At 46.0% G+C, this 21,157-nt stretch overlaps 2 protein-coding genes across 6 annotated transcripts in view; both read left to right on the top strand.

The window, feature by feature from the left end:
• The window catches only part of LOC131288370 (protein krasavietz), a 340,776-nt gene that overhangs the window by 100,231 nt on the left and 219,388 nt on the right, over nucleotides 1-21,157 (top strand). The gene's annotated exons all lie outside the window — the stretch shown is intronic.
• Nucleotides 17,104-21,157, top strand: part of LOC131288364 (semaphorin-5B) — a 72,715-nt gene continuing 68,661 nt past the window's right edge. The window contains exon 1 of the mRNA XM_058317489.1: nucleotides 17,104-17,198. Coding sequence (XP_058173472.1) covers nucleotides 17,104-17,198 — 95 coding nt within the window. The remainder of the gene's footprint in view (nucleotides 17,199-21,157) is intronic.

The raw sequence follows: 21,157 nt of genomic DNA, 5'->3' as shown, positions 1-21,157 counted from the left end.
CAGATTATGCGGCGCTTAGCTTGCGCTGCCCTTTATCGTCCCTTTTTAACGCTTCTCGCGTCCGCCACCGGGTCAGGGAAATGTTCAAATGCAATCACCTCTTCGGTGTGCGCGCCTCACGCCGACACGCCGCTTGCGAGTGTGTTCAGTTTCCGGTGGTTCCGCGAACCGATCTGGTGGTTCAACAAACTCGCGCCTCACGGTCAGCTGCAGCACGGTTGCACAATTCGTACGTCCCATATCGACAGCGTTTTCCCCGGGCCAGCACTTTTTCCTGGTTACCACCGGGGCGGCTTTTCTTATCGCTTCTTTTATGGCACCCGCGAGCCCGTGGGATTCTGCTAGTTCTTCTCTTTGATGTTCTTGTGCGCGGGACAATGGGAGGGTGTTGATGGTAAGTGAGCGCATTGCTGTCGCGGCAGAGATTTAAACAATAAAAGAAACAGTCAAGAAGACTTCAGCTCCTATTGACAATGCAATACTCTTATCGTTCCCGTTGCTTTGATGCTAATTCGAACAAATGTGCATTCTTTTGTCCGTGCGCCTTTCAATGCAGTTGCATCGGTCCTGGACCTTCGATTGTTCTGGAGTGGTTGAGCGAAGAAGGGAAGTAAAGTTAACTGAAGACACGGAGAAACTGAATGGCTAACGAAGAAAGTTTTTTTGAATTTAGTTTGACATGTTATTTTTTAAATTTTAAGGAACTAGTTACTAGAAACTAAAGAAACTAGTTACCAAGAGGGGAAAAACTAGAGTTTTGTAAATCTGATTCAGATTTATGAATCTGAATGAATCTCTGCCTTAAAAGGGATTTTTTTGGTCGCATTGTCCACGCCTATGAAAGAATCGAGATTCATAACAGATCCATGAAGATTCAAGATTCATGAAGATTTATCAAGATTCATAAAGCTCATGAATTCATCTGAATGAATCTTAGGTGAAAGATTCATATGAATGAATCTTGCCAAAAATTTCATTAAGCACAACACTAGGAAAAACGTTACTGATGCTGTCTTTTGTTATTATCTAGCTTTTCATCTAAATTAAAATACATATTCCATAGCTTTTATGCTTTCCCCTTTTGCTGAAATGAATTTGTTCGAACCAAAAATCAGCTGTTAGTTATGATTTATGACATGATATATTTGTTTTTTTTTCTTTCTTTCTCTAACTTCACGGACGAACAAGACTTTGGCCAAAATAAAACTCAAAGCCCCCCCCCCCCAAAAAAAAGGGTGCAAAACATTCCCACAAAAAAATATGACACAGCACAACCTCGAAGGACGCGTTAACAATGTTAGGTAATGTGTTTTATTTTTTCCTGCCCCCCTTTTGCGATGCATGTTGTATGTTTCAACTGTTCCTGCCGCATGTTGGCACCGGGGGTTTGGAGCACGTTTTCTAGCTGTTAATGTTGCCACACGCCGTTTGTTCGTGCGCTCCAAAATCCTAATTTGCATAAACGTCAACTTTATGGTTATGCAACAAACTTATTCGGTGTGTGTGCACTGACCCACTGCACTAAAGCACTCCCTTAGGCGATGATGTTTTACCTCTGCGTTTTTTTGGCAATCACTGTCATCGCCAAATTTCGCCCATGTTTGGGTGTGTGTGTGTTGGTACTCGCACGTATTGTTATCGCTCCTCAAGATCAGCGATCGGTGGCGACCATAAACCAACAAGCGGAAGAATAAAATAGACAAGCTGCCAAGAAGCAAGGCCACGAACGTCGTCGTCGTCGTTGTTCATCGATCGATCGGACCATAAGCCGGTGGTGTTTCTTGGGTGAACGAAATGAAACATACTGTTTCGGCAGGCAGTCCGTTTGGGGGTTTTCTTCACGTTACGGGAAGGATCGGATCGACTGCAAGATTGCACACTCATTTCAATATTACATCAGTGTCTGTGTACCAGACGAGGACGTAAGGACATACGAAGGGGGCAGTCTGGAGTCATTACTTTTTTTTTTGCTTCTCCTGTTCGTCGTGCGTGTTTGCATTTCGTATGTTGTTCATGGTTTTATTTTTATGTTTTGTTTTAGTCCCGCCGTTGTTGCTGGTCGTTTGTTTGATGGTGTTGTTTGGTTTTCGCACCAAAGGCAACCCTTCCCTCGTTTCGCCTCGTTCCCCCTTGCCCCGTTCCAACCGTGCACTGCTTTTGACGCCGGTGGAGGCGCCCTCGGATTTGCTATATTTGGTGACACTTGTCAACAGACGCCCGATCTGAGGCGAGACGGTGCGGTTGTTTTTTTCTGTTTTGGTTGTTGTATGCCGTTGCTTTTGTTTAAGTTCGCTCACTTTGGCCGCTGTCACGTAGGAATTTATTTCTTTCGCCTTCCCTGTCTGCCCGCCCGCCCGCCCGCGGTCATTCCGTTTCCTGCAGCGTTTAGCGGATTGTACGGTTTCTTGTGCCGTACAACACACGTAATACCGTTTATCGTTACTTACAGCTTGAAGAAACCGGGGGCTTCACTGGGCCACGGTTTCCCTGGATGTCGGTGTTAACCTCCGCCTAAGGATTTCCGTTCCGCTGCTGCTCGTTTCAGGTGTTTCCGCCGTTACCGGCACGCGGGTTGCAATCCTGCGCCGGTTTCATTCGCCTTGTCGCCGTGTAATTAACGGCATTGATTTGTGACCGTTTTGGTTTAGTTTCAAACCGTGTCCAGGCTTCTCGGGCGCTTCTTTGAACCGATCGGGATTGCTTCGAAAACATCGAACGTCTTTTTGGCTTCCGTTCGAATCCTTCGGTCTTCGCCCGATCCTGTCTCCTTTCCGACCATAAATTACGTTGGAAGTATCAATTTAATTTTTTGTGTAAAACAAAAAGAAACAAAAACACAATGAGTGCGAAACGAATTCTGGCGAAAATCGCATCCCGATAAATTAAGCTCGAGGGATTAGGATTTCGAAGTCGGATTTCGGGTGAAGGATAATGAAACGCGCCGTGAGGGTTTGTCCTCGGTTTTGGTGGGACGATCTAGGCTAAGGCTAATGCGAACAATCCAATTTTGAACTCGGGTTTTAGTGTGTGTGTGTGTGTGCGTCGATGGGGCGGTATGGGAAGTTTGGGTTTCAAGGTCTTCAAAGAGGATTTGGTTTACGAAATGAATCGATAGGATTGTTTCGCCATTTCAAAAGCAAACGCAAGCGAAGATTAGGTTAATCAGCATCAGGGAGGAATGTTTCCGAGTTATGCAAGGAATTGCTTTTTAGCTTAGGAATGAGCTTGGTTTGGTAAACGAGGATGTTAGATGCCCAAAATGTTTGGTTCTTCCATCGATTTATAATTTGAAAGGCATAAGAAAAACTTTTATATTCTTCAAGAGTCTTTGTGTTTACCTCCATTTACGTTTTTAGTTATTTTTTTCTTTTGAAGAATGCGAATTGGCTAATAATTCCAACATGTTATATTTTCTGCTTCACATGTTTGGATATACATTACAAAAACAGTGTTTGATTTATAATGATGATGTATTCTCGAAACGCGAGCTCTTTTTACAGCACCTATCAAATTCTAATAAAGCTTGATGAAAATCACAGCTCCTTTAAATTGGCTTAAGCACCAAAATACCGCTCAATATTTCCTTGATGTTTCTATTCGCTCTTTTGTATCGTGTTCGGCGGAATGGAAACGAATCTGCAAAAAAACACAAATCTACCACAGATGCTCGATTGATGGTGTTCGCATTCGCCACCTAATCCCAACACATTCACTCGTCGATTGCGAATTTTGACATCTTTCTTTAGCCTTTCGCTTTGGTGTAATCGGCCAGCTCAGGCGAAAAGTCGTTCGGCATCCGACAGTAATCCATAAATCATTAGTGAAATTTGCATCAATAATTCGGGTGAGCTGCGATCGCTGGGATGGCTTGGCAGGTTGCAGCAGAACGTGAATTCGAAAATGAGTTTATTTTCTTGTTTTTTTTTCTTACCAACGTGAACAAAGGAAGGGCTTTATTGCTTCCCAGTGCCGCATTTACGTGTGTGTGCTTTTGGTGCACAATTTATGTTTCGACCATCTGGCGAACAGTTTAGCATCCGACAATGCAATTAGCATCGCATCACCATAAACCGCCAATGCGCTTAACGGGCGAGCTGCATGTGTCGATGCATAATTTCGGCTCACAAGCTTGTTGCATGTGTGTGTGTGTTTTTGGCCAACTTTAAAAACATTCCGTTCATTTTACTGAACTCATCGGTTGTTAAAAGATAAACTGCAGGCCATAATGATGGCCGAGCTCATAGTATTTCGTTATATTGCAAAATGATTATTTCATACTCAACAAAATAGTTTTTGGTGATAGCTTGTAAAAAAGAGATGAAATGGTTCTTTTCAAACTGTATCTTAAATGAATGCTGTAACTGTAAAACATGTAACAAGAACCGTTTTCTTCAGTGCTAATCGTTTGAAATTAACCAGAACGTTCAAAATTATTTGTCACAAATTTAATGTCTCCGAGATATAAAGAAGGGTTTGCTTTTAAATACCTGAAACCCTCATTAATTTATGAGTCTTATATTTTCCAAATGCCAGACTTTTAGTACCCTTTGCTGTTTAGAAATCATAAATGATTCCAAGGAACGGTCCGAGAAGTACGTGTTCCAACCATCTACCGCTGATTGAGACAGATTAAACGTATCCTCCAAGCTCTAACTGCTCTCTTATGCCTTGTTCCTCTTAGGCGTACCTGTGCGGCTTGGCTGTGCGTACGTTTTATGTAGGGCAACTGTTTACCGAGCCCGCTCCGTTCGCGATAGATTAGGGAAAGAGGTTTATATTTTTATAGCGCTGTCCAGTCCCGCCCCGACCAGACACCCCGATGCGGTGAACTACTTACGAAAGGCAACGGCGCGCGATAAGAAATAAAAGTATCAGTGGCTTCGTTTATGAGTGTAAAAGCTTCAGAAGGTAAAGTAAGTTGTACGATTATTCTACCATCGGCTTAGATTCCTGGTTCGCATCCACGTTTTTATTGAAGATGGAGCATAAATGTAGTTTTCATGGCTTGAAAGCATCACAGGTGAAATGGTCGATTGGCCATGGCTTAAAGGCGAACCAAGAACACTTGCGTTTGCGAGTCTCCAATGTTGTTGGGCGAGGAACTAGCCCTAGCTGGCGGGCGACTCCATCGAACAACCCGACGAGGATCGGCAAATATTTAATTATTTGAACGCTGTGTGCATCTCGTCCCGTGGTAGAATATTTTTGGATCATGTTCCCGTTACGAGCCGGTGGGGCTGGGCAAGGGGGAAACCTTCCCGGGAAGGCTTTGCTCGGCTTTTCCCAGGAACCGAGATGCTGCCTTTCTAGGCCGTAATTCTCACCAACCTGGGCAACGCCACGCAGGTTGCTGACCTCGTCTCGATATCTGTTTACGCTCAAACAACTCCACGCCGTTCGGGCGGAATGTTGTCCCGGGGTCCGTTTAGGCCGTATCGATGTCCACTCGATGCTCGATCTTCTGTGTACTTTCGATCAATCATCTCGCTGTGCGTCGTGTTTGAGTAGGATCGCCCGATCGGTTGGTAGCTCGGTCTGGCGTTGAACAAACATTTCCAATTGGTATCGGTCGGCATATTTTTCCTGCGTTGCGATGCCGATTAGAGCTGCGTGTGTGTATGTTTTATTTCTTCCAGTCTTCCGACCTATCCCAATAAAAATACTGTCAAGGCGTGAGAAATGTGTAATATTTTTATACGAAAGTGTATTTATTAATAGCTTTAACCTTTCATATGTTTCGGTTCTATTTTCAGAATGTTCACCATTTTACACTTGTTGTTGGGAGTGACGGCAGTATTCGCGACGTTAGTGGACATTGAAAATGATCGCAGGTTCATCTCATACAATGGTAAGTATTTTTCTTTTTTAATTAATTCATACAAGTGTTATTTTATTCACGATAAATACACCTCAAGAGGATTGGATCCTTCTCTCTGTCAAAAACAACATTCTTTGTAAAAATGTTGTTATGAATGATGCATGCATGACGGAAAAATGTTTTATTGTTTTGGTAAACTATGACGTACCTTCCTGCATACTACAAGCCAAAAGAGTGCTACTTTCTCAAATTGCCTGCCTCTCCAACATGCTCAAAAGCTTTAGAAATGTATCATTCCTTTACAGCACTGCTGTGTCGTTGCACTTTATTGCTAATTTATCATTGTGTAACGTTCACTCAAAGCAAGTACCATGTGTTCCACATATACTTTTGCGATGAATACAATCTAGATAGTTTCAATAGAACGACGAGATACGGCAAGACATTGAAAAGAATTCTCAGCTTAGGCGCGTTGTGTAAGTAAAAGGAAGTAGCATATCCTTTCATCGCTGCACACACGTGCTCGGATATGGTTAGGACTCGCGTAATGAGAGCAACCCATCACTTACCTAAATACCGAGGTCGCTTTAGAGATGAAAAAAACCCTTCCTTTTGTTACTGCGTTTCGCTCGAATCTCGCGGATGGGTAGGCTTTCAACACTCATAACGTCAACGTACGACCATAAGGTGAGTATTTTGCAGAAATGGTGGCATTTTATGCCTCCCGGGAGGTTTCTTCCATGGGGCGATACGTTCGAGGAGTGCCTCGCGAGTGAATAGATGAGGTGCCGTTTCAATTTTGCAGCAAGCCAAACGATGATGTAAATGTGACGGGTCGTGTGCGAATTTATTGAGGGCACAATTTTTTCGGGCCAAAGGTGTGGCTTCAACTGACTTTTTTTTTGTAGCGACAATCAGGACGCGTGAGTCATTTATCATCCGTCGCTTAAATCTTAAATTTCATCGCTTTTGTTGATTTTTTAAGCCACTTTGGGTTTGGCCAATTTTTCTTCATTTCAATGAATGATGAATTTGGTGTTCATTAAAAATAGGGAAAGTACTTTAATGTTTCCCATCTCTAAAAGAAAATAATTTTCTAGCTGTTAACCTGCTGCTGGCAAGCAAACCTAGACAATTCCGTTGACGGTGCGAATGACATGCAGCGATAGCGATTGTTGATTGTTCGCCTATGCTATTGCGACATAGATTGCACACGCCCTGGAGTGTTTGCTCAGCGACGGGCACTAGCCAGCGTGGCCGTGTCGTGGCCTGGGACACCGTTGTGAAACGGGAGGGTCCTGTATAGTGAAGTGTTGCCATTTCTCACCAAACAAAAAAAAAAAAGAATAGAAAAACCACCCATCTGAACAAGTCTGCCTTGATAACGTCCGCTCGGTTAGATAAGATTTTCTACCGTCATCTCTTCCGAAGCACTATCGACCGGCGTTTGATGACATCGGGCGAAGCGAACGCAAACAGTCGGGTCGCAAAACCGGGGCCTCATGCAACATGTCACGTATGCCATCGCAGTGCGCACTTTGCCAAATGTCGTCATGCTTTATTATTTGTCGGTAGGCAGCTGAAAAAGTCCTCCATCTAGCCGTGGATTGGCATTTCGATGAGTTTTTGTGCAAAAATCCGCTATTAGAAAAAGAACACTTTATACACAGTGCACCGGTGTTATCGCAGCGGAAATGAGGATCTCCGTGTTTGCTTTGCCAAAACCTGCCCGTTATCAGTTTAATACATTATGTAAGGCGGGCAACACTCGGTTTGATGGCAAATAGAATGTATGTTTGTCAAATATTTGTGCCCACGAGCGAAATAAAAGTAAATATTTGATAACAATTGTATTATTAGCGCTGTTTTTCATGCAACTTCAATCGTATTGCTATATGACAATCCGTTATGTTATTTCTACGACCCAAAGGGGGGTTATTCAGTTTTTGTCTTTTATGTATGCATGTTTCCCTCATGTTCTGTACCAATTAATCCAGTTTTTACCCACCATACGACTTTCTCCATTTTCATCATTTTTCGTGACATCTTTATTTGAAACTTTTCTTGTTATCTCCTTTCTTCCTCCACGGTCCTTCATTACGCGTTCTTCTTTTTGTGCAAAAATGAGGCTTAATAAGCGTGTCGGGAATATGCATTTTGTTTTTGCGTTTCCTTCAATCAATTAATGCGCAGCACCACGGTTTTGGGGTGGGAAAAAAAAGTTCCGCTCGTAAAATTTAAAATCGATCGTAAAACCGTAAAGCGTCGTAACCGTTTATATTTTCAGCTTCAAAAGCCAATTAAGACGGTTTTAACTGACACACACACACACGGTATAATATTTCCATAACGCTTTGCTGCCCAAGTAAGTAAGATTCTTCATTTTTCGCCCGCTTTTGGTTGCATTGCAAGGTTACACATTTTCGCGCGGAAAAGCAGCATCCCCCAGGGATGAGTTTTCCGCGGTTCGCTTTTTATCTTTCCCTTCCCAACGTGGGATGGATGTACGCAAAAAGCGCTCCAAAATGGATCGATCGCGGGGTGATCGATTAGGGCTGTCTGTTCGCCGGGGGTGGGAGAGGAGTGGAAACCTGAAACAACCGTTTTGGAAGGACAGGTTCCGCTGCAGTGGGATGGTGGAAAGCTCGGACGCAAAGCCCCGTTGACCATTTCGAATTCGCCGAACGCTGGTATCGGCTTTCGTTTGGGTTGAAATGGACAGAAATGGCATCTTGAAAAGCAACTTCCATCTGGGAGGGGGCTGGAGGGATGCCTTATTCTCACACACCACTTCGAATCACCCTTTCTTCGTGTGCATCCTTCCGATTGATCGACAGATCGAGGGTATTTCGAGCAGCTTAGCCCGTTGGATGTGGCCCTCCGGAATGCCTTTGCATACCATTCAAGGTAAGGTAGAGTCAGTGCGTTGTGGGTTCCGTCTCTCTCCTTTAGCAAAGACATCTTCCCAAGTGGTAGTCTTGTTTCTGGCCGCCTTTTCTGTCTGTGTTTCCGCCCGGCCGAGTGTTTCCCGCGGAGGACATTCCGTTGACATAAACGGTATGGACTGCTTTCAGGTGGTCAAGTTTTTTGGAGCGAGATCTCGCCGCAAACCACGCCGGGAATTGCGTACTCAATTTCTCCGCGCCGAGGTTGACGTTGCGAAGTGTGCAAGACCTTGCTGTGTGCAATTGCTTGTCCGTGGTTTCCTGTTACACGCCGTCGATCGATGTCGCGATTGTGTTTGGGTTGGCAAGAGATTGGGGGAAAATCGTAACGACCCAAGCGGCAGAAAGCTGCTTTTCTTTTCGTGGCCCATCGTACGATCGCATGTTTGCCTTATCAAGCTTGTGGTTAGAAAAATTACCTCAGTTAAAGAGTCAAGGAATTCAAGTCAATGACACTAAGTACTTGCTTCACAAAAGCTCCAAAAACTTGCGCTTCCAACATTGCAGGAATTGTTGTTTCTCTTCCAGCATTCGCTTGGGAGGTGTTTGGCGGCGTGCGCTTACCACCGCCTTGATCTTGATCTCGGTGCCGTTTTACACTGCCTGCCCATCGTGCCATCGCCTTTCGCTATCACTCAATGTCATCTTCGCCGGAAAGTGCACTTAAACGCGTCGTCGTCGTTTTCTTACTTTCCGTCCTCTGCTTGCCGTGTACGTACACCTGACGAATTCACGCCCGAGGGAACACAACGTCGACCACGGCACGGCCGGCGAGCGGAAGAAAAACACGAACCCAAGAGGAAGCGGCCTCTGGCCTCCCGCGAACCTGACCCGGCATCGGTGTCGGATTATTATTACGATTATGATAATGATAACAGATCGGCATGGTAAGAGAGGGAAGGGATGGGGAAAGGCGCTTTGTGGCCATACTTTGTGCATCCCGTGGCCCTCCTTTTCCGCTCCATCACCATCGGTTCGCCAATATTTTACCACTCCCGGGTCTGGGTCGGGTTCGTCGTTCGTCACTCGGTGCAGTCTTTTGATTAATGACGGTTTGAATTGCGATGAATTTTCATTGCAAATTTGACTGGATGTTGCAGCGATGTTGGACGATCGGGTGTGTGCGATTGCTTCCCTTGCAACTCGTTGTGTTTGTGTGTCTGTATGTGTGTATTCCAAACGCAAAACGTGTGTATGTGCAAAACACGTACAGCGCATAATATAGCTGCTGCTTTGATTTATGTCGAGAGATTACGGTTTCTTTTTTTTCTTCCCTGCTCGGATGCTGGATGGCGAACCACCTTTCCATGTGCGAGTACGGTCCTTTCGTTCGTTCCCTCTAGCACACCCTCCCACCGCTTTATGCTCCACCGATTGTTGGATCGATCGATTGCTTGGGATAAATCGTCGAGCAAATCGATGCCTCTAACCGGTCGCGGAAGCACAACACACTACCTGCACACATCCATTCCCATCCCATTTGACCGCCTTCCTTCCCGCGATTTCAGGCTCCGAACCAGCTACCGCTCGGTGGAACAGGGAAGCCATAGCTTCGCTGGCGCTGGCGGACGTGAGCGGAATGAGCGACCTGGATGGAAACATGCGCAGTGTGCGATCCCGATCTTGATTTTCCCTCCCTCTGCCTCTCTGCCCGACCATGGCCGTATAACTGTCAATTTGTACGTCCGTCATGTGCTGGCGAGCGATAACGCGCCTTCCCAGCCGGGGGAACAAACCGGGCCCGACGACGAGGGCGAACAGAAGCGTTCCTTCAATGGTCAGATTTTGAGTCAATTCACGAGATCCGATCTTGCCATCGAACCGACGTCGAAGCAAACGAGGCGTTCGGTGAAACGAGGAGTTTTCTTCTGCCATGCACCGCAATGCAACCGTACGACCATGCATACTTATTTGAAGGATGCCATTTTTCTCGTTATCCTGTCCCTTTGCGCCTCCTCGGGGAGCAGATTCATTCAAGGTTGCGATGCCACATCGATTACGCGCATAGGGTGAAGGAATGCATCCGCAGCAGCAGAACAAACAAACTGCATTAACGCCGTAACCCCTTGGAGGCAACACCCTTCGACTGCGAAAAGGGGAATTATTAAACCAAACAAATGATTTAAAAATCAGCTCACCTTTCCTCGCGGTCGCCCTTGCGGGGTGTGTGTGTGCTGGCTCGGGTGTGTGAATGGTGGGAAATAATAATGCAATGGTATAATTTTCCTCCCCTTTAGCCGTCTCCCGCTCCGGAGCTAACGGGAATGCGGTGTGGTCAGTAATTTTCTTTTCATCCCCATGCACCACTCGTGTCGACTGTTTGAATGATAATGCGGGAAGATGTGGCATGTAAAGTGACGCAAAAAATAAAATGACCAAACTACCCTGCAAAGGGTGTCCGAAGCATGTCCAATCACGAATTACCATGGAAGAGCGATTGCTACCGGGGAAGTAAAAATTAAATTATCAAAATTAAGGTCATAAATGTGCAATCAATTATGGAGGTGAAGAAAGTGTCCCGGTGGTAAAAGGAGGGGTTTGCTGTTGGGGTGCTCCTTTGGAAGGCCAGGACCTTTCTTCCCTCCACCCGTGAGACTGCGGTTCTTCCCATGCTTCGCGACATTGGTTTTTTTTTTACCAAAAAATGTTCCCATCCTTATTCGGCCGGAGAACGTCTCCATTCAGAACGTTGGCGTGTGACCCATTTTTCTTCCCATACACAAATCGGCGGGAGGGAAAAACTCTCTTTCGGTAGCCAGAGGGCATCGGTCCGAAACCGGTCCGCGGTTTTGGTCGCTTCCCGGCGAAAGAAACGAACGACGACTTTCGACGTTTGCGCCACCAATCACCAATCGGGCGAAAACATTTCCCACCTTTCGCCAGCTCGCGTTTCTTTTCCGCTTCTCTTCGGGGCTGGGATGATGAATTACATAAATTGCACACCGCCACCGATCGAAAACCGCCCCTGGCCGAACCCCGGAAAGGACCTTGAGCCGGCGGCAAACTCCCAGCCGACAGCAACCGAGCATTCCGAGTCGTTCGCCTACTTGCACTAAACAGATGTTTTCATGATAATTGAACACGATTTAATTACTGCTCATTGAAATCAATCTTACTTAGCGTGGTTGACCCGCTGCTGAAGTGAAGAAAACGAACGAAAACAAAACCTCGGCGGTGAGATTTCGGAAAATCGGGGTGGAAAAGTAAGCAAAAGAAATTCCCATCGTGCCCGAATGCACTATGCGTGCGCACGCTAAGGTGCGTTTTTCGTTGCATCTTTTTATTTCGCTCGCGGCTTTTTCGGTTTCGCTGCTTGTTTTGGTAGAAGGTCACCCTTTCATTATTCCCGGTTTGCAAAAATGTGCATTGTTTTTTCGCATGAAATGAAGTGATCTCGGGATTCATTTGGCATTTCTTTTATTTTCTCATACGCGAGGCGCATATTACTTGTGACAGCATGAATGATTGTGTTTCCCGATTGAACAAGTGCCATAAAGCCATTGTTTTACGCTGATTGGTTCGTGGTGAATACGGTGATTTTATTTGTCGTGGAAGCTGCTCTCGGTGATGGTCCCTAAGCCGTTTGTGGGGTACGAGAGAAAAATGAAATGAAATCCCCAATGAATGACTTCATTAAATCGCGCGCTTTAAATCGCCCTTGCGGCACGTTCACTTTTCTGCTTAATCTTTCGGTTGTGGGGACATTTGGCTTAAGATTCGCGCAGGTTGGCGCAGGCGACGAACCGATCGTCGATCAACTGGAGCACATCCACCACGCTTTGGGGGCAAGATTCCACGCTTGCAGACGCATCGTCTTACAATTTTTTTGGGGTACGGTCGGTGCGGATTCATTACGTTCACTCTTGATCCTTGCTGGATGGTGCGGTGTTGGTGGGGTGAGCTCTTTTTTCCTCGGTTGATCGCACTCTTTGTGCCAACACTTTAATTAACTTATTTCATTTTTCATGTCACCCCCGGCGTGCCTTCGAGTTTCGAGTTCGAGTCGACGCGATCGAATCGACGGTTTTTCCTTGCGCAGGGCTTTGCGCTCTTCGGAGGCTAGAAGTCTCGCGGGCTCGATCATCGCTCCGCAACGGTTCCAGTGCCGGCCAAGTGGAAGGTGATGGCTTGTGGCCAGCTCGTGTTTCTTTTTAATCCCATTTTTTGTCGTTGCGTTTTCCCGCGTTGTTGTGCGCCTGACAACCGAGCGTTCCTTTTACGGTCATCTTGGTCATGGACGGTGACAACCACTGTGTCTTGCGTTGGGCTGTCTGGGCTCTCTCACTCTCTCACTCTTCGCTCCTTTCTACCACTCGCGTGAACCACGGCTTTCCCCTAGAAGTCGCTAGTCGGTGGTCAATTTCCTGCAGTTCACCACGGAGGAAAGGGTTTACTGTAGGTATCTGCTTACGAAAAAGTCCGGGACTCGTTTCCCCGGCCGTCCATCGATCGCGGGGAAACCTGACCAGTCGGTTGTGAAGAGGACAGCTACTCCAGTCTATCCTTCCTCACCGATATGATGCGACCTCTTTACAAGCACCGATGGCTTTTCCGCTTGATCGGGCGATGGTAAGAAAATACTAGCAGGAAAATTGGACGGTGCGGAACTGAGGAACTGCATTCCTTGTAAGGTCAACGGTGGTCGGACACTTGTCGCCAAGTATCCACTCGGAAGATGGACCCACGGACTCCAAAAGGTGGTGGAAAAACTGGAGAAAAGCTTTGAGGGTCTACCTCATCCTCGGGAGCGGTGTTAATTGGATGCTTTTATCGAAGCATAGGTAGGGATCTCGCTCCAGGGCTTTAAGCACGCACCGCGTTGCGATGCACTTGTCCAGTGTGAGGTTCGCTTCGTCTATCGCAGAGAGTGGTATTTCGATAATCGATAGTGCAAGTCCTGAAACCTAGCGATTGCGACCTCCAAAGACCGGTAGTTCTTAGGTACTACTCACCCATCTATGCTGACCTCAATGTTGGAAATCGTTACAAAGCGCCCCACCGATTAATTCTTATCTTGTTTTTAAAAATGCGTGAGTTTTGTTTCATGTTGTCGTGCTTATCTTGATCTGTTTTGCTGCGGGTAGCTTGATGCTAGATTTCCGGCATTGATATTTTTGGGTGAATCATTCAAAATGGTAGGAAAAAACTCATTAAAGTAAACTTGTGTTTCATAGCATTTAAAGATTCGTTTAAATGAACAAATATGATTTAATGTTATAAGATATCGACAAAACCGGTTCCAATCCAAGTGCTTCGATCTTCCCCTCAAAAGACAGTTCGGTTTCTAAACGTTTTGCCCTCGGCAAAGGATAATTTTATCCAAGTGCAAAATCGTGTTTCCCACCCGTGAAGAGGTGGGCTTTGGCGTTGGTGTAAAACAAATAATGTCACTTGTAGCTATGAATAATTATTTCGCTGGCTTGATGTTAGAAAAGGAAAAATAAAAAATGAATGCACACACACACACATAGGAAGGGGGACTTCGGATGGAAGGTGGCCGTACGTCGCGAAGCGTGACAAACTGTTGCGATATTCAATTAAAATCCTCCCTTAGCTCGCGGTTTTTTTCTTTTCTGCGGAGGCTGGCAAATGTTGGCGGGATGTGGTTTTGCTTTGTTTCTTCCTTTTGCTTGAAGCTTGAGTTTTTTTATTAAGAACTCGGGATTCATTTCGAATCCGCGTCTTCGGAGCCATTGGAACGGTAAACCACCTTCACTTTTTGAGAGCCTTTTTTTTCTACGTTGGTGCTATTTTTCCTCCGCCTAGCATTACGGGTTCGCGGTTTCGCGTGACTTTCGCGTGTGTCGCTTATGTTGTCGCATAAGGACCAGCGTTTCGGATTCGTCGACGGACGAAGCTCAGATGTGGCGAAGGAACGGTTCTGCTCAAAGCGACACCGTATCGCGCACGAATGCGTCCGATATGGTGCATTAAACGAGTGCATGAGTTACAGGCGTAATTAAAATATCTCGTAAACTACGAGCCATAAATTAATGCTGAAACAAGCGAGCCGTCGTCGGCGTCTCGTACGGCGTTGCGATGGTTTGTTTTCAGATGCTCATGGATGGGAATGGAACGAAACTGATTGAATAAGTTTTATGTGATTTTTCCTATCTCAAATTATATAATCATTTATGACGAATGGTTTTCTGTTGCCAGTAAATTCAAGATCTTATATGTTCTTATATTAAACTTCACGCCTTCAATTGTTTGCTTGTTCTGTGGTGGAAATTTTCAGTTGAGTTTTTTGTTTGACCCCCTAGTTCCAACAATTGAAACTCCTCCAAGACCTCATCGAACAAAGGCAAAACCCAATGCTAGCTGTGCCCTGAAGTGTTTCGAAAGCATAGTTTACCGAATCATAACTGCAGTAGCATGATCGTGTCGTCGTCATTGTCGTCACAGCGCGTTGGATCTTTCCCTCGCCCAGCCGCCTGCCCGTTGTCTACAGGATCCTTATGCTACCCCCTTTCCGAACAGTCCTTCAGTCCTTTCGTTCTATCGCAAACCCCGTTGTGTCGCTGAAGCTGGCATAAGTACTCCAACTTGGTTGGTTTTGCAAGCCAACATACTTTTGTTTTGTTCTCCGCGGTCGTTCGTTTTTAGAGCAAGCAGATCCCTGTGTGTTTTTTTTTTGGTTCGCTACGGCACGGAGGGCACGTTGGAACCATAATTTATACACGGTCACCGGCACGGTCGACCCTTCGATGCCATTGTTCTCCGACGCCGTGGAGTTGGCGGCTGCTGGCAGAAAGGGCGATTATTGTGTGAGCGTGTGCTTCGGACGGATTGGCAGAGCACAATTTAAATAAATTGATAAAATCTTATGCAACTGCCGGCCTGCTAGCTGAACGGAGCTGTTAGTAGGACCGCTGAGGGCATGTACGAATCGATTTCTAAAAGACACCTCGCAGCCGTTAAAAGTAGTCGACGGTGGTAGAACCTGGAGGATTGGAACCGCTTTCGTGCTCGCGGTTCCGCTCGAGTTCTGTTCGCCGAACTTGTCGATTGTCTCCCGCTTTACACCCCGTTCCATCTTACAGCCTTGTTCCCAGCTTCCAAGTCGTGTGAGCTGAGGTTATATGCTACCGGTTCGAAATGGAACCGTTTTCTTCTATGCTCGTTCTCATTCCTGCCCAAAGTTCTTGCCTGCAGCGGGCAGAAATAATTAGTCCTCAATGTACAAACAAATGATCTAATGGCTGAACGTTGTTTATGATTATGAGCCAATCTTGATGGGCGCAATTGCACCAATACCGAGAGCCCTTCGCAGGGCGACGGAACGTGTGTCACTGTTGGAAAAAAGGCACGAGTAGTTTGAGAGAATGGACGAATGGACAGTAATACGGCAGCCATTAACCAGCTCGCTCGTTGTTATTAATGGTCATTGGAGGCACATTACGAAGTTCTGACCGTAAAATACAGCCCTGACTTTGGCTGTTTGTTCTCTATTGTTTAGTTTAGTGGCTGAGAATGGGTTAGTGACACTGTTGCAACAAATAAATTGCATCAGAAATACCGATTGCAGATTATTTGGTGAATGTTTTAATCCACGATTTCAGGAAGGCTTACAATTTGTTACAGTTTCAAAAACTGACAAGAAATCTTTAAATATTTTAAGGATAGCTTCAGTTTCTTTCTTTCCTCAACTTGTTCCTTATTTTACCATTCGTATGTTTTTAAAATGATTCATAAACCTGGTTTTGTGGCCATTGCCGACAACTTTTCCCCTATATTTGCTCAGAGTGCAGCAAAAGCTCTGCGAGTCGGCATCACAGACTGTTACAACAATGCAGGGTCTTTATCTTTACGACCATTGCGACCATACGGTGCAGGCATGGCAATATTGCGAAGTTTGCTAAAAGCCTTCAGTCCCGTAATATCTTGTACAAACAGTTGATGGACCGAGGGCGGAAATGAAAGATATTACATATTCCATTTAGCAATTGCTTGTACAAGTTTTCTCACCTTGTGTTTCTTTGCAATGTCCACGGATTGGGTTGGAGGAAAGCGCGTCATTTCTTTTGTTGATCATTGTTTCTTTGTTGGACAGTTTTGCGATGTCCATCCCAAAAATGGCAGAGGCCAGCATTCAAGGTGTTGATGGTCCTTGCATCACCCAATGTGGAGTTGATGAGAAGGTTTCTTTAATTATGGGAGGAGAAATGGGAATAAAATACAAGAAAAGGTGACAAAACAACAAATGAATAAGGACAATTTGAATTTATTTTTTAACGAAACTTATTAAAATGGAAGAAAATGATAAATTTCATTATCTTCTCATATTTTTAGTGCAAAGTAAAACCAAAATTGTTGCTCTCTTCTTTCCCCACAGATTTAATGGTTACTGCCAATCGGTTTTCGGATCCAAACGTTACGTCGTATTCCCGCATGCTGATCGATGTTTCTGGAGACCAACTTCTGGTCGGAGCAAGGTAAGTTAGAATGATACAAACTTTACGTAATAAAAAAGGGGGCACTTTCGACGAGGAACGTCCATTTTGGAAACTACAAAAAGGGGGAAACAAGCGTCTCGCTATTCATCGGAAATAAAGATGTTGAAATGTCCGGAAAATGAACCACGATCCGTATTACAATTGGACTCTCGAGACGCGTATTGTGCGCACAACACTCGGACACTCTGGACTGGGCTATCTGGAAGTAGTAACTCCTCCTACTGCGAGCGAAATCTCGGCCTTCCTCCGGCACGTCCGGCACTCCGGTCGCAATCTGCGATCGCTTAATGAACGATGAAAATATCGTAATGACCACGAGAAAGTTCACGAGAATGCAAGAAAGTAAAAAAAAAACGGCTAGGTTTTCCTCCACTGGCAGCTGCAGCTTTTCTGCTGCACGCTTCCTTTAAGACTTCGGAGGCATTTGTCTGGTCGGGTTTCTTCCTCGGTTTTTGGCGGCCATTCTTCGTCCATCACCCGGAGACGTCGCGTCTGGGCCGCTCGAGGGGGTTTCGCTCGCCTCTCGCCATATGTTCACGCCGCAGGAACACGCGCTTCCATGTTGCCGCGACCATCTAATGGTCATTGGCGGATCGATTTCATCGATCGTCATCCCTTGGACCGGAACGGAACGTCCCGAGCGGCGTTTGGTGCGCGTTGTTTTCCTCACTCTGTTCTGTGATTTGGGACGGCGTTTGCCGTGGAAAGTAAAAGGTCTCCCTCCGGTGCAGTCCCCCCCCCCCCCCCCCCCCCCCCCCCCCCCCCCCCCCCACCCCCCCCCCCCCCCCCCCCCCCCCCCCCCCATCGCTTCCCACACCCAGCCCATCAACCCGGTGGAGGGTTCCGCTGGTTCGCGCGTATGATTACTTTCATTTCACCTTCCGGTCATAATTATCGATGCGAACAATGATCTTTCCGCAGCAGCCCTGGCACCTCTGCGTCGTAGCCGGCGGCGAGCGATCGTTTTTTCTCGTGATCTCGTGGGAGGAGAAGAAGAAATGGAACCCGGAACAGTCGCTTCGTCCTCGCGCGTGGTGAAGAAATGGGGAAAAAGGGAAAGAAAACGCCCGAAGGGAAACGCTGAAGCGACTGCTTCGAAGACGAACTTTCGACACCCGAGTGTCGTGAGGATGCCGTTTTAATGACGTGCCCCAAACCGTCTCCGTGTGTAGTACACCAGCCGTGTATGTGTGTCTTCGATCTTCGTACGATGTTGTAAGACTCTTCCCGTTTGCTGATAGAAACGGTTGGGGAGTGTTACATTAGCAAGTCTTTGCACGCAGGAGAAAATCGTTTTTCGGTACGGCTCAAACGTACGAGAAGTATTTCTCCACAAAAGGATTATTGCCTCATGAGTTTTATTCTCATTAAACACCAACGTTTGGGGTGGGGAAATCGTAACCTACGTTGTTTTCGTCGGTAGAAATAGGAAATGATTTTTCCAGCGATAAACAACCTTTAACCTTGAGAAAGGAATTATTTTGAGCTGACCAGTTCCTCTTGGTTTATGTCTTGAAAGCGCATCATCATTAGTGAAAGCTACATTTAATTTTCAAAATGTCTTTCTCCTGCAACCCTGTTAAATAAAAAGGCTCCATCTCCTTTCTTTGCCACGGATTCCTGTAGCACGAATGTTGGGAGGAATTTCCGAACTGATCACATTACAGAAAATCCCTCTCGCAAAAAGTGAACGTTTCGCGTCTCAGAAAACATGCAATAAACGGGGGATGCACTTGCTTAAAACGAAAAACTCAAAAATCCTCCGGCATAATTGGTACCGTAAGTCATAATTCGGGATCGCAGGATCGAAATGCAGCAGGTAGTGGGTAGGCCGTTCTTTGCCCTCCCTCGAATCCATGCGAAGGTGATAATGAAGAAACTAATTTACCGAAATGGAAAAGAGAGTCGTCGTTTTTGGCAATGCGATGCTACCGAGACCTTTCAGCGAATGAGGGCGCATTCTGCACACCCACCCATCCCATGTTCAGGTCCCCTCTCGGCCGAGTTTGGTTATTGTTAACGATTGGTTGTGGTTTTATTTTCATTCCTCTTTTACACAAGAGGAACGCTGTAAGAAGACAATTTTACATTCCGAAATGCGGCGGTTATTTTAAGTAAAATCGAGCATCCTTTTCTTTTGTCCAATGCCGGGGATGGAAATGAAGAGAAAGCGCGCGGGTAGGACTTTGCGCCGTATTGTGACTTTCTCGCTCGGTCCCGCGGCCCATTAAAGGGTCACCATTTTTATGAAATGAAATACCGGGCGTGTTGTCGAAAGAGTTCTTTTTTGGGGGAGCGAATCCTTTCTCCTGACGTCTTGCAGGATCCCGTTATGATTTTACTTGAAGGGAAAATTGTGTTAAAGGTACGGATGTGTGTGTGTGTTTTTTTTTTGGTGATCGATGTGGTTGACAAGATTGCTTTCCAAATGTGCGGTTGTCTGGTAACGGGAGCGGAATCAATATTTGATAGGAAACAATCTGCCAAACGTACGCGATGTTGTTTTATATCGCAAGACAAATTTCACCCCAAAAGCTTCCGATTGGAAAACCGTTTTTGCTTTGCGATGTTTATTCATTTATTTACCGCTCGCAAGAACGATTTCTTCTACCGATCGAATGGGTTGACATAACGGTTGATGGTTGGTTTCCGTGCCGTACACCACCGTTTGAAACGTCCAATGGCGGTAGCTTTTGAAGTGAAAATTCAATCGAACTCGAATCGCGCGACCGCCGGAGGTCGACAAGGTCGAATACCTATCGCCATAAAGATGGCGTACGTATTGGAAGCGAAAGGAAGCACCATCGTATCGTCGCCGTATCGGTTTAAGTGGGTTAATTTTGCGCCCGCTGTTTTGGGGGGTTTAGCGAATGGTTGCGATCGAAGTTTGCCTCTGGAGCTCGCTTCCCACCGGGACTTCCCGGACCGTCGTCAGAGAGTGTCCGTAATTGAAAAGTAGATCGTCAAATAAACGATATCAATCCACTTTTTATTTCGGTGGGGTCCCGGAGATAGTGCTTTGGAATATAAAGCAAAGGTAAAAAGCAAAACGCTTACAGCCAGTCTTGGACAGCATCTTAGCGAACCACGAGTTTGATATTCGAGTCGGCGTGATAAGGGGCAGTTAAAAAGAACCCCCTCAGTAACGGCGACACAGGTTGGTCTTGTTTTTGTTTTTATTTCCTCTCGCACAAAAGACATCAAACCGAGCGAGGCCGGATGAAGATTTCAGGCTTGTTGAACCGAGTGCTTCGGTGGAAGCTGCAGTCGTAGCTCCCCAATCCAATGGGACGAGAAAACAAGTCCGAAAGAGTTAAGAAAGACGAGATAAAAATATGAGCACTTTTACCTCCCGCAACACACGAGGTGAAAAAAAGTGAAGATAACAACTGCGGCGTTTAAAACCCCTGCGCAAGTGCAACAGTAAATGCCATGCGCTAAGGGAAAAAGATGAAAACGCAGCGTGCGTGCGTTGCAACATTGCGCCTGGGTCGGGATCCTTTCCTCTCCACGAATGATGTTTGTTATAGTTCCCCACCGTCGACGACACATTCACGGTCACGACAGTGTTCGGGTTTTTCGGTTTGCATCAGCGCCGTGTGATACAACGAAAACACAACCCAACAACGACGCCACACAAATAAAATCAACTCGGCAGGGTCGGATCGGTCGCGTAGTAAAATTATTTGGCCCGTCCGAAACATGCACTTAGCTCAATATTAAACGCTGAAATAATTGTCACTATAAACGGTGTATTTATGGTGGACGTTAACACGCGTGCGTGTGTGTGTGGGGGGCGGTTTTGGATTACTTTATGGCGCTTTTGTTGCGAGCGTTGAAGCGTTTCGGATCACTTTTCCGCTCGGAGGTGTGGTTTTTCATTTTTTATCCCGCGCGCGAGAAAGGGTTCTCATGATTGTGAGTGCTTAAAAACCCGG

The sequence above is a fragment of the Anopheles ziemanni genome, chromosome 3 (genome assembly GCF_943734765.1).
Source record: "Anopheles ziemanni chromosome 3, idAnoZiCoDA_A2_x.2, whole genome shotgun sequence".
Classification (NCBI taxonomy): Eukaryota; Metazoa; Arthropoda; class Insecta; order Diptera; family Culicidae; genus Anopheles; species Anopheles ziemanni.
This window is presented reverse-complemented; position numbering and strand designations above follow the sequence as displayed.